The sequence below is a fragment of the Cavia porcellus genome, unplaced genomic scaffold (genome assembly GCF_034190915.1).
Source record: "Cavia porcellus strain 051 isolate PalLab524CR breed Dunkin Hartley unplaced genomic scaffold, mCavPor4.1 scaffold_29, whole genome shotgun sequence".
Classification (NCBI taxonomy): Eukaryota; Metazoa; Chordata; class Mammalia; order Rodentia; family Caviidae; genus Cavia; species Cavia porcellus.
Genome location: NW_026947512.1, coordinates 9,462,763 through 9,477,146, shown reverse-complemented (window position 1 = coordinate 9,477,146; position 14,384 = coordinate 9,462,763). Strand labels below are relative to the sequence as shown.

General features: G+C 36.7%; 1 protein-coding gene across 1 annotated transcript in view; it reads left to right on the top strand.

Annotated features, from left to right (window-relative positions):
- Positions 1 to 14,384, top strand: part of Pappa2 (pappalysin 2) — a 253,321-nt gene that overhangs the window by 114,662 nt on the left and 124,275 nt on the right. The window contains exons 8-10 of the mRNA XM_003474655.4: positions 2,258 to 2,747; positions 5,480 to 5,608; positions 11,350 to 11,441. Of these exons, the coding sequence (XP_003474703.3) occupies positions 2,258 to 2,747; positions 5,480 to 5,608; positions 11,350 to 11,441 (711 nt within the window). The remainder of the gene's footprint in view (positions 1 to 2,257; positions 2,748 to 5,479; positions 5,609 to 11,349; positions 11,442 to 14,384) is intronic.

Below are 14,384 nucleotides of genomic sequence, written 5' to 3'. Positions count from 1 at the left end.
GTATGAGTTATGTCTCATTTTTAGGCCAGGAAATGTTGTTGATGTGACTTTTGTCACTTCCTGATGAATGGCTTCTTCCACGATCGTCATCTTCAGTGATCCCATAATCATCATGTTTTGTCTTTGCTTTTCCCCCTTTGTGTTTCTTAAGAGTAAAAAAAAAAGCTACTCAGTAAGATGTGCTGGACACAGTTTATTTGAATTATTTTTCAGTCTTGACTGTGACCATAAAAAAGGAGAAGAGTGGTCTGAGTCTGTAGTGTGTGATGTCATCATGGGCTCTCTGTTACTCAAGTGACAGGGCCTGGAGGAGCTGGAGTGGGACGGCTTGTGTGATTGATTGTATATGAGGATTTTTTTTTTCAGAGGAGAGCTTTCAGAGAAGAATGGAAAGTGAATATAAAATTTACTGCATTGGACTCATGTAGAGATTGGCATTTAATAAAAGGACATTTCTGTGGCAAACAGTTTGTTCTGTGCTGGGGCTTTAGTGCCTGTTTGACTCTCTAACCCAGAATTTTTTTTTTCTTTTTATTCTTGGGAAAGTTCAAAGTTATCTGGTTGAGGTGAAAGGAATTTTAAGTTCTGGATTACAACTCTTATATCTTGAAGCAAACCAAATAGACTTTTAGGGCCTCTGCTTCATGAATAACATAAGGTCACAACGAAAATCTTCTAACAGTGTTGCTGCTGGGTGACCTTTTCTAGGGCCTTTGCTCCAGTAGATTTCTGGAATAAGCATTGAAAAGTTCTGCTAAGAAAAACTGAGATTCCTTTGCTTTGAAATAGTTGAAGTCTTGGTCAAATTTAAAATATACCCAATAATAGTAACTGAATCTTTAACAGACTATGCACAGACATGAATTCACAGATATGACAAAATAAAGTTAATGACACTTAATAAACACTTTACTGACCACCAATTACTTTCTAACTGATACAGGGAGCCAAAAATTGAACTAGATGCATTCCCTTATCTTGATGGCAAAAACACTTCTAGCTTCACAATTGAAAATAGCCCTCAGCTTTGTCTCATAATTCTCTATTTCTTTATATTCTTTCATTATTTCAAAGACATTACTACTTGAAATAATACTTTATAATTCATTTTATCTACCTCCCAGTTGTAAGGTACAGAGACACAGGGTGTTCTCTAATATCCAGGTTAACACTAGGTGCAAAGGTGGTCCACAGTCAACTTTTGTTGGATGAGTAAATGAGTCAACTTACAATGTAGGCAAAAACCAATAATGACAAGATAAAACACCACACACACACACACACACACGAATTTCAGTTCTCTGGGCTTTGGAAAAGTATTTTCCAGATGCTGAATGATTCTATGATTCTACTTTTTGAAAAGGCAGACACATAATTTTCATGAAACATTATATAGATCTTTCATACTAACCTATTAAGGGGGGAGTTAAATAATAGTATTGGTTTTATAAGAAAGAAAGTCAAGGCTTAGGAAGAAGGGCCTGCCACAGCCTCACAGATACTGACATGGTTCCAGCGAGAGCCTAACTCTGCTTGTTTCTAAGTCAGCACTCACTCTAATTCTCCTCACGTGTTGTAAAGAAGACCACTTTATATGGATTAGTTCCACAGGCTGACCGTAATATATTTGTGATTTGTTTTTCACGTTACATTTTTTTACTCAGCTACTGGATCTCCTTTACTTGCTTGGTCCTGTGTGCTTGTGTCTGGTAGTTACCTTCATGGGGTTACCTACTTGCTCACACATACCTGAACTTAAAGGGAAATGCCAATGCATGTTTTAAAGTTTGGCTAACAGTTAAGGTGCCAAGGTGCCAATATGGAGTCTTAGAGGATGAAAGAAGTCTTGTGAAGGGCACTATAAAAAGTGTAGTGAAATCTGAAATGAACATTGGACTTCAGAAGCATTATGTTATCATAAATTCTTTCCTGCTCAAGGGTTCTTGAAGGGCGTAGCTTAACTTGTCTGCATCAAGTTTAAGATTCTACCTAGGATCTGGTCACACCATTCCCAATTTCTTGCCATATTTCCTTGTTAAAGCACCATGTAGAGGCGATAGGGTAAGCTGTTCATCATAGCTATCACCATCACACTTTTGTCCTTAATAATACATAAGATGGAATCTCTAAACTAAGAAACTTGTATAGGAATTCCAAGTCTCTGGTTCTTTGTTGCTCATCGGGCTGTTGATTTGGGCTACTCATTTTAGATCTGAATTGGTGATTCCTGACTTGTATTTCTGCTCCTCTTCCTCAGGGCCTCCTGATGTGAATCAGCCCTGTGAGCCAAGTTTGCAAGCCTGGAGTCCTGAGCTCCACCTCTACCACATGAATATGACAGTGCCCTGCCCTCCAGAAGGCTGTAGCCTGGAGCTGCTCTTCCAATACCCGGTCCCAGCTGACACCCTCACCCTCTGGGTAACTTACCTCTCCATGGATTCCTCCCAGGCACTGTTTGACACAGAGATATTGCTGGAAAACCAGAAGTCTGTGCACCTGGGCCCTTTAGACACTTTCTGTGACACACCTCTCACCATCAAACTGCATGTGGATGGAAGAGTCTCAGGGGTGAAAGTCTACACATTTGATGAGCGGATGGAGATTGATGCTGCCCTCCTGACTTCTCAGCCTCATAGTCCTTTGTGTTCTGGCTGCAAGCCTGTGAAGTACCAGGTTATCCGGGAGCCTCCCTTTGCCAGTGGCTCACCCATGGTGGTGACACATCCTCACAGAAAGTTCACTGACACGTGAGTTGGGCAGGAGGGCCATTTGAAACATGGGGTTCATGGGGTTGTGGGCCAATCGGGTTGTTTCTGTTTCCACATTTTAATGATCTGACATGCCATTGGTTGGGAGAACGTTGAAAATCTGAAAGCATGTTTTACCGAGGAGTGTTATATCTGAGATGAAGAACACATTTGCCCATTGTTCTGAGTGCTGATGCCATCATTAGGATTGTGGGAAAGAGGCTCTTGTGTGAGAGCTTTCCAGGGGATTGAATGCGACTGCTGCAAATATGTTGATCAGAATCAGATTCTTCTGTCTGGTAATAACTTAAATTCTGATCTAGCTTTCTAATAATCTGCTGTAGCTCCTACCATTCAAAGGTACAATAGTTAAACAAAAATGCTGTTGGCCCACCAGGCACGGGGACTCAGCTTTAGGATCCATTCAGAATGTGTTTCATTATTCCCAATTTCCTCATTTCTCCTTCTCTTTCTCTTCTTCCCTTCTCTTCTAATTCTTTTTTCTTTTCTTTTCACTCTTTCTCTTTACATTTAGTGAGTTCTGCCGTGTTTTTAGTATCCTGTGCTCAATGTTGAGGACACAAAGATAAACTTATTATCTATATGGAATTTAGTTTCTGATCCAGGAGGCTGCAATCTCCAAAGGCAAATGTCCACCATGTTGTAATTTTCCTCAAAAGTTTCACTGAGGGAAAAATCAAGATAAAACTAAATTTTATCAGAGGTGCTGTATCAGTTTTTGTGACAGTAAAAATCATCACACAGTATAATAAGTTAAAACAACAAACATTCTTCATGATTCTATGGATCAGCTGGTGTTTTCTTTTGGACTGACTTGGCCAGAGCCAGATGGTGTGGGATGACTTCATGTTCGTATTGGAGGCCTCAGCTGAGACAGCTGCGGTGACTGGGATGAATAGGACTCTTCTCATGGTCTCAGGTCCTGGACTGAGCTGCTTCTCATGGCAGTGGATGGGTTACTAGCAGCAGTTCTCATTACTTGAACTTCTCAAATCTATGGTTTGTATTACTCAAGATAATGTCCACTAGCACAAGGAAATCAGAGCCTGGGGATGGGCATGATCATGTGACATCTACCATAGCTACGAAAAAATGTCCACCTTGAGATTCAGTACACTTTCTTGCCATGTTTACACTTTAATTAGAATTAAAGGATAGTGAAATGGTAGAAATACTAATGCAAATGGGGTGAGTTATAAAACAAAATAAAGTTTTGAGTGTCTGAAGTAAAGTGGTTAACATGGCATTTGTAATCTAACAGCATCCACAGGTACATAAGTGTTTAGAACCAATATCTCATTTTCTTGATAGAAAACTAAGACTGAGCTTCCATTTAGTTGAGTAGCTAGTAAATGTCAGACTGAGGATTCAGTTTTCCTTCTGAATCTTACCTTCATCCTTCTTCCTAAGAGCACATTCAGATCACTGAAAGCCTGGGCTACCTGTTGTTAGGTTTTTCCCACAAGAAGACACAGTACATGATAATGTTTCTGTTCAGACCTTTCCACAGTTAAAAAACAGTGTAAGACTCTGTGGATAGCTGGGCAAGAAATTTGATGGAAACCTGTAATGGGAAACCATCAACACTGATTAAAAACTAAAACTGGTTTTGCTGTAGCAATAGCCAGCACTGACGTGAAAAAGTTGCTTCCCTCAAAAGGAAAACTAATTTGAAGATTTTAAACTTTTTAATATTTGTACATTGCTGCTATTAAAATACCTAAAGGCCAGCATAGAGGTTTTGGAAGATAGTTTTGAAACCTTAAGTCATTTCCTGCATGCTGGTTTCTGCATCAGGTGAGAGGACACAGGCGCTTTGGTTGAGCTCAAGTCTGCTAAAGCAGAAGGCCCTGCAGATGATGAATGAGAGCCACTCCCAGCATTTCAAGCAGTCTTGTGATGTCTTGTCCTTCTAAATAAGCCCCATCCCAGGCTGACTGTGGTGATATTTTCCAATCATGTCCAGCATTGGACAAAATTAAGAAAAGAACAGCATTTGTCTGTGGAAGCAGCAGCCCCTTTTCACAGGCACTTTGTTCTCCTAAATGTCCTACCACTCACGTTGGTCACCTAATCATTGCATTTGACTGTGGGAAGGCTAATAAACTCTTCCTATCTTTCATGAAGGCATCATTCTTGGTATTTGGAGTTAGAGAGTAATGTATTTTTAATTAATTTTTTCCTCCCTAAATTGGTGACGGAAAGTATTTTCACTTCCTTTCATGAAACAGTTGCTCTTACTCCTAAGAGTTTTGTCTCTGTAGGACAAGAATTATCTCAAGAAAACTGTGATCCACAGGCTTAGGATGGTCCCTGACTGATCCCACACTCTAATGCCTTCATCTGAAGTTTCTTTGCTCACTTCAAACACACAGAGCATTGGTTTTCAAGTGAACAAATTATTTTGTATTTAACTTGGTTAAACCCCGCACACATACCAAATTTCTAGAATGTCAAAGACTCTTAATTTAATGCTAATTCAGCAAGCATTTATTGCATATCTACCTTGTAAAATTTATAAGAAAATACATAAATAAATGTTTCAAATGTTATGCAGAACTGTGTCCTGATCTTTGTTTTAGACAATGCAGCATTATTAGTATCTGTGATCCCCTAATATTTTCCCTAAATTCTTTCAAATCTTTTGCAAATGATCCAGGCCAGGTCTCATTTTGTGAATGTCACAGTCACAAACCCATTGGTTTTCACAGGGAAGTCACACCTGGACAAATGTATCAATACCAAGTTCAGGCTAAAGCTGGAGCAGAACTGGGAGAACCTTCACCTCCTCTGTACCACATCCATGGAGCTCCTTACTGTGGAGATGGGAAGGTGCAAAAGTGAGTATTATGGGGGGTGATTATGAGGGTGAGGTCATGCTGATGTGCTCTGATCAATGGACTCAGCCTTCAGTTTGGCCTTGACTTGATTGGAAATGTAGGAGGCAAAGTGCTGTGTGATCCTAGAGTCGAAATTACAAACTCTGGGATCTGATGATGATCTTGAGACCTCACTGATATCTCTGTATAATTATGGAGGGACTCAGTTTTATTCAGAATTCATCCCAGAGTGCTGAGTTATTTGAGTTGATTTTATGGTGTCCTCTTAAGTTCTCAGCGAATAACTGTGGGTCCAAAATTTAGGAAGGAATTTACACTGAAGAAGGTTTCTCTGTGACTTTACTGACTAGCTGTGTGGTTTCACTAGTTAGACATGTGATTTGAGGAAAGCCAGTTGTTCATTTGACCTCTGAGAGCATAATTACAATGTAATTCCCAACTATTCTGTTAGCATCACTAAGGTAAAGATGGGAACAATCCTATAGTTTCTTAATGCCCTCTGCTTTTCTCTGTTGCCTTTTGATAGTAACCTGGGGAACTAATTCATTCTGATTTCTCTGTAGCCTTCACAATTTTAGAACTGAGAAACCCCCAGTTTCAGGAAAACCATAGCAGTTGGTCACTTTATTCAACCTCTTCTTAATGTTCATCAAGCCTAATTTGCTATTCACATAGAGTTGCTGGGAGTAGGAGGCTGAATGGCCAGACACTTAATTTATTCTACATTCTGTGTTTCTCAGACTAGGTGAAAATATATTGCATCATAAAGCCCTAATGGGAATCAATTCTGCATCCTTTCTTGGGATTCTATCCCAACATTTAACAAACACTGAGCATCGTTTATCTTCTCAGTTGTCTAAGAACTTTAAACCATAGTGTAAGCCTACTCCTTTGAGCAGAAATGCAGACACTGAATGTTTCCAGATGTCGTTTATATATGGAAGCTACTGAAATCACTTTTTTATTTTTATTTTTTTATTTTAGGGAGGATAAAACCAAGGAAAATAAAACAGAATAAAACCAATCAAAATAAACTAGTATAAGTGATACAGGACTTCAAAACCTTACAAAATCAGCAATAGTTACCATAATGGCTTTTGTTGTATTTAAATACTGCAGATACCTTCAATATGCAATCCTTGCTGGTTTGTTGCCCTGCGCTCTCAGCCTCTGCCTAGCTCAGGCTCAACCTGCTCTCTCCTTCCTGCAGCTCAGATGGAATTTCTCTCTGAAGATGCTTCACATGTGTGCAGAATAAGCTGCTGTTGTGTTTTTCTCCATTCTGGCCACTTCATCTTGTGTCTGCACTGCACAAGTCAAGATGTTTGAAGCTTGGGTTATCACTGCTGTACTGGCTTAGCTTTCCTTTAACAAAATACCCTGCCCTAAACTATAGAACCTGCTCAGGGCATTTTCCGGTGATGCCAATGAGAACCTAGGGTACTACTGCTGCCTGGGTGGTGTGGGGCAAAAAGCGGCTCAGGACTCTCTTCTTAATTTGGTGAATACCAAATACCTTTACTCTTATGCTTTGAAGCAGATACAGCACTTTTTGACTACTGAGTCACAAATTTCCCTATCAAAATGCACTTTTAAGCTTCTATCTGCATTTCTTCTGTGTAAGGTAATTACTGCCTCATGCATGGGAAGAAATCTTTGAATTCTAGCTTGGCCTCACATGAGGGTACCTTATTACACTAAAATAAAAAGGAATTATACAAATAGCTTAAGACAGTTGTGTATAAGTTGGCAATAAAACAAAGGAGGACCCTGCAATTTTGAGCAGTACTGACTTAGAAATGAATCACCTAAGTGCTGTCCAATATAGAACACACCAATACATGTAGGCCTTGAGGCTTTGAAATGTAGCAAATGCAGCTAAGAAGTTTCATTTTATTCATTCATTTCATTTTATTTGATATCAAATAATTTAATTTAAAAACTGAAACTCACTTTGGCCACTGGAAAACCTTGAAGTATTACTTAAAATTTTGAAATAATTTTGAGTGAGTAAATCTACTATTTAACATATAAATTGTATTAAACCTAGACAAAAACCAAGTGTTTAAATTGAGATACATTGCAGGTGAAAAATACACATCCAATTTCAAAGACTTAACATGCAAAAATGAAGTAATAGTTAATCAATAATTTTATACCCATTAAATGTTGATGTGATATTTTAGGTATACTAAGCTGGATAAAATACATTATTAAAACTAATCTTGCTCCTATCTTTTTACTTTATACATAAAATCATATGTGACTCATTTTTATTTGACAGCATTGCAAAAGACAATATTCAATGTTTGTATTAATTATTTAGATTATTTTCAAAATAAAAGTATAAAATTTCCAACCTGCAAAACTATGTCCTGGAGCCCATGCAGAGAAACAGTGATGTAGATTAATCCTCCTTCTCTGATGAGCACATGGAAATATGAGGTTCTGGGGCCGTCCTGAGTATCACACATCTGATTAGATCTTTGGTGTGACATCTTTTCATTGAATAACTTTGCCTTTGTGTAGAAAAAACAACATGAAGTTTCCTTAATTTCCTCAGCTAGGTTTTTCTGCTTCTTTTCTCCTTCCAACTTCTACTTCTTGTCCTTTCTCCACATCCAGTCTATTGTACAGAATACAGTTATTGTGCTGGAGGTTTATCTCAGTGCTACAGTGCCGTCTAACATGCACAGGACGCTGGATTGCACCCCTAGCACTGCAAAAGATATGATTATTATATTACCATCCATAGTATACTTTTAATTCATGTTAAGCATATATAATTATTTGATTATTAATCTTTCCCCATTAGGTATCCTTTAAATTATGGTGAGTCATTAATGATGCTGTAGATCTGAAAAACTTTCAGTGTCCCAAAGATCTTTATTTACTGAGCTGAAATGTATATTCATCTTGGATATGGCGAAAAGTCAAGGATAGTAACCTCCATTCACTTTGCAATATCCAAATCTTTATTCTTTCACAGGAGTTTCAATCCAAGTATATCTATTTTGTTCTCATAACATTCTCCATATTCCTTTCACTGAAAACCAACTTATACTCCTGAGTCCATATTTAGTCATCAATTCCATTAGCTTTTGAGGTTTCAAAATGACATATCTTCTTCTCAAGGTCATTTTCCCCTGCAATATGTAGCAGATGCCACCAGGTGCGAGCAGGGAGTTTGGGCAGGCACCTGAACCCTAGATAGGCCCTAGACTTACTCATAGTGGAACTGGTTGTGTCTTTTAGTAGTACATAAATAGGAGATTCAACTCCACAAAATTCTAACTTTTACAACTACATATAATAAAAAATAATACAACACAAATACGTATTATATAAAATAAGTAGAAAATAAACTATAAAATAGGGAAGTTTTCTTCTCTTCAAATTAGCTATTCATTTTTTCTTCTTTGTAAGGGGTCAAATGATTTAAGTGAACTTATTTTTAACTGAACATAAAATATAAAAATATACATATAAGCAGAGCACCATGTGATGCTTTGATGTATGTATGCATTGTGGAATGTTCAATCACATCCATCTCACCAAATATTTTATATTCTATAGAGAAAACATTCAAAATCTTTTCTTTGAACTTTGTGAATATTCAGCACATACCTGTTACCTGTACTTACCTTGGTGTTCAATGGAATGATGGAAATTCTCACTCCTCTCTTACTGCAACTTAACATACACTGAACAACTTTTACCCATTGCTCCCTCTCCCTTATACTTGTCAACCTCTGGTAACCACAATACTATTTTCAGCTCTTCAGGTGATCAACTATTTTAGAATCCTCATGTGAGATCAAGCGGTACTTATCTTTTTGAGGCTAGCCTATTTTATTCAGTATGTTGATTTCTGGATCCATCCATATTAACACAAATGATTAAATTTATTTCTTCTTTGTGACCAAATAGTATCGCTTTATGTATATGTTCCACATTTTCTTCATCGTTTATTAGCATAGCTATTGGAAATAGTGCCCAACAAACATGGGAGTACAGAGATCTCTTTAAAATACTGATTTAGTTTCTTTTGGATACATACTCACTGGAGGGATTTTTGAATCATACTGCTGTATGATTCTGTTCTGTTTTTATTTTTTAATTATTGTCCATTCTGCTTTAATTTTCATTCCCATTAAGAGTATAATAATCTTTTCTCCACATCCTTACCAGAACTTGTTACCTTTATAGTATTTTTGATAATATTAATTATTATTAGACTGAAGTATTATGTCATTGAGGTTTTCATTTGTATTTCCTTGATGATTAGTGGTATTTTTTCATATACTGTTTGGCCATTTGTAAGTCTTCTTTGAGGGGCATGGATTGCCAAATCTTATTGCATTTTTTTGGTTCTTTTGCCAGTGAATTTGAGGAATATTAAGTAGTTCCTTGTCAGACGCATAGTTTACAAATATTTTCTTACTTTTTTGTTTCTTTGTTATGTAGAAACTTTTTAGTTCTTCATAATTCCATTTATGTATTTTTGTTTTTATTTCCTGCACTTTTCCTTCTTGTACAAAAACTCCTTGCCCATTCTAATATCCTGAACAATTTCCTCTGTTTCTTTCTAGTAGTTTTAAAGTTTTATGGCTTATATTTAGGTCTTTAAGCCCCTTTAAGCCATATATTTAAGTATTTAAGCCATTTCAAGTTGATTTATGACACTGGTGAAAGGTAGGGTCTAGTTTCTTCTACATGTGTATATTCAATTTTCTCAGCATCAGATATTAAAATTCCTGTCCTTTCTCCCACATGTGTTCCTAACACTTCTGTAAAAATTGGTTGTATATGTGTGGATTTACTTGTAAGCTCTGTACTCTGTTCAATTGATCTGGGCCTATTTTTGTTTCAGACAATGCTGTTTTATTAGGAGAGCTCTGTAGAACAACTTAAAGTCAAGAAGTACAATCCCATCTACTTTGTTCTTTCTACTCAAGATGGTTTCAGCTCTTGAATTTCTACTCAAGATGGTTTCAGCTCTTGAATCTATGTGGTTCTATATAAAACTTAAGGATTTTTGCATTTATATAAAGAATGTCATTGGGTTTTGCACATGCATTGCATTGGATTTGTAGATAACTTTGTGTAGTGTAGGCGTTTTAACAACCCATGAACACAAGGTGTCTTTCTTTGTGTGTATATGTGTTTGTGGGGGGTGTATGTCCCTTTTAATTTCTTTCATAAATGTCTTGTAATTTTTGTTGTAAAAAAACTTTTTGCCTCATTGGTTAAATTTGTTCCTAGGTATTTTATTTTTTGTAATTATTGTAAATGGAATTGTTTTCTTGATTTCCAGTTTAGTAATCAGCTAATAATAAATAGCAGTGCCACTGATTTTATAAACTATTATAACTAGTAGACAAATTCAGCAAAATTACAGAATACAAACTGATTATTTCTAAGATTCCATTTATTATAGCTAAGTTTCTAAGTTTCTAGCCTTTACCACAGACATTTTCAGGACTTTTAATGGAATCTCTGAGGTATTTTTTTTAATTATAAGTTAGCAGAAATTTTCACAGCCTCAGAGACATGCCAATCATTGTTTAAATTGATTAAGCAGGACACATGTCTGTATGTTTAAAAAAAAAGAGCATCCTCATAGCTCCTATTTAATTCTTCTTTAGCTTTAAGTATACAATGAAGAATTTTAAGAAATTAAAATGATGATGGCTGAAAAGAAGGCAACATTTTATTTTCATCTGGATGTCTAATTCCAGGAGCTCAGGAGAAGAGTGTGATGATGGTGACCTGCTGGATGCAGATGGATGTTCAAGAGCGTGTAAACTAGAAGAAGGCTTCAACTGTGTGGGTGAGTTTAGCAGTTCCTGCCTAGGATTATTATGTCTTAATTTTAGATTTATCTCAGCATATTTTTTGAGTTCTTAATATTGTGTAACACATAACTTGGTGATACTAATAAAAATAATAGCATTTTGTATTTCAAGTACTAAACATTTCACGTATATTATCTGTTTAATGTTTACCATAAGGAAACTAAACTGAGGCACAGACCCTTCAATAATTCATTTATATAAGTCGTAAAGTTAGAATTTGAGCCAAGGAAGTACAGCTCTACAGTTTCAGGTTGGACTGTAAGTTAATACTTCCTACCTTAATGTTACCAAGAATTTCCCTTGAGTTATCTTGTGTAACACCAAAATATTCCATGAGTAGCACAATTTTATGGGTTATACAAACAGTTACGGTAAGGACTCATTCTAAACCAAAGGAAATGCAAGATATCTTCTGATGTCTCTGTTTTATAGGTAAAATCATGAAGGATGAAGGACAGATGTATCTTTGTCTTAGAACATTACTGGAAATAAATAAGTAGGTGATTTTTACTCTAGATCTTGGAACATGGAGAGATAACCTTCAGTACTTCTCCCAGTTCTGATGAAAGTTCTAGCTACCATCAAAATGTTTCTTAGATGTATATCATTTTTCATTTCTGCCTGCATACAATGCAACAATTCTGTGGAACATAACCATATTTCAATATTATTTTAAATAGCAGTGCATTTAAAACTACTTTTGCATTTTTTATAGGGGTAGGTACCAGGAACTAAACTTAGGGCCTCACACTTGCCAGGCAAGTGTTGTGCTGCTGAGCTACATCCTACTTTTGCATTTCTACATCTTAAAATAAGGTAGGATATGATTATAATTATGAAGAATTTATTAAGGTTTTAAGTACTCTGCAGAATGCCAAAATGCACCTGCTCTCTAGAGCCAGAATGAAATCGTAGAATCTTAATATCCACCCATCCATCTATCCATCCATTCATCTATGCACCCATCTTTCATCCATTTTAAAAATGCCCACAATATACCATGTTCTCAGTGGTACCATAAATTCAGTGTTTGTCATATACCAAGAGTATGCTAGAGACTCGATCCCATCCTGTGTACAGCCTAGCAGTGACTTAGAATCCAGCTTTATTTTCTAATGGAACTCCCTTCTACCTTGTGTGATGGGCTTGTAACATCTGCTTTTACAATTCTAGCACTGAAGAATCCACTTTGAAACACACAATTTTGCTTAAAAATGATCTCATCAGTGGAGCACTTTTTCCTCCTTTTTCCTAGTTTGTAAACTGAAGTTTAAAACATCTCAGTGATCCTTCCAAGGGCACGCAACAAGGCCTCGTCAGAGCCAGCCCTGGAACTCAGTTCTCTCATGCTCCTTCGAGTGCGTTTTCCTTGCTACAAAACTACAGAGAATACGTTTTCCCTGTTTTATTTGACTACCATTCAGATATTTGAAATGCCTCTTCATTATTCACCTTTCCAATACAAACACCTCCTCATGTGATTAGGTTTCCAGATCCTTTCCTATTTATCCCAAGCTGGCATGCTTTGTGTGGTCAATGCCCAGAGAGGAAGCCAATACTCCAGATGTGGCCTGGCTGTGCAGAATACGCTGAACCCATTACCTCCCTCTTCTGTGCACAAATAACTGTTAATACCACCTCTGTTTGTATTGTCACTTATTGGTAGCCACATAATGGTCTCATATTGAAAATAAACATACATTCTCCAAACAATGTGCATCGCCAGTGCAGCTCAAGTCTCACTTAACTGAAGAGCAGGCTTGACTTTATTTCTATCACATTTGATCCCATAAAGTTTGACTCATATGCCCTTAGCTTGTAGTTCCAGTAAGACTATATCTAAATGTTTTAACTATACTTAAATATTATATTTAACAATATATTTAAATTCCTTACTGGGTACAGTTAAAGTGGGTTGGTCTACCCTTAGACATCCTTTACAATGATCAGTAAGTTTATTTTATGCTGAGCATATCATTCTGTTTCACTAGAAATCTGGCATGGTGGTAACTACCTGTAATCTCAGCACTGTGTAAGGCTGAGACAGGAGTGTTGCATTTCTGAATTCAGCCTAGACAACTTAGTGATCTAGTGAGACTGTTTCAGAATAAAAACTGAAAAAGGACCAAAGATGTAGTTTAATGTGAAGGTCATGGGTTCAACTCTAGCACTGGGAGAGAGAAAAGAAGATTGAAAGAAACCATTTGAAATATATTTTTTAAAAGTGGTCTGTGATTTTTAGATGAGTTTCTTAAAAATGACAACAATTTTAGTCCTACAGTAAAAGCAAAATATACAAGCAAAAGAAGTCACTGGGTAAAAATTGAACAAATATACACATAACTCTTATAAATAATAATAAAGACAGAGTGAGACAGGGACAGAGAGGGACAGAAGTAGAAGGCTATGCATCACCATATGTAAGTCATTCTGCAAGTACAGATCCTAGCTTTGCGGGGAGAGATTGTGGTATCTGGCTTTGGGGGAGATGCTAAGGTAAGATAGACTTCGGGGGAGAGCCTGGGGGTCTGGCATAGGTCTCATAGAACACAGGAGTTGAAAACCCCAAATAGGCTTAGAAACATGAACTGTGAAGAGTGGTTTAGTCCTGGCATGTAGGGATAGATTGACTACAGAAGAACATGAGGAAATTATTATGGAAAATAATTAATAATGCTATGTTGATGAGCAGCTGAAAAATTACTCGAACATCCCCGTGGGGGTGCTGTGTAGAAATAAATACATAAAACATGTTACAGAAATAGTGAACTCTATTAATGATGTTACTGCATATGTACTTAAGTGTTGGTTTATTTCAAATATTGATCTTATTTTTATTGCCATGATACTTCAAGTAGAAATGGGAAATTAGAGATGTGCTATTAAATTAATTGTCCCATATTTTGATAGAAAATGCA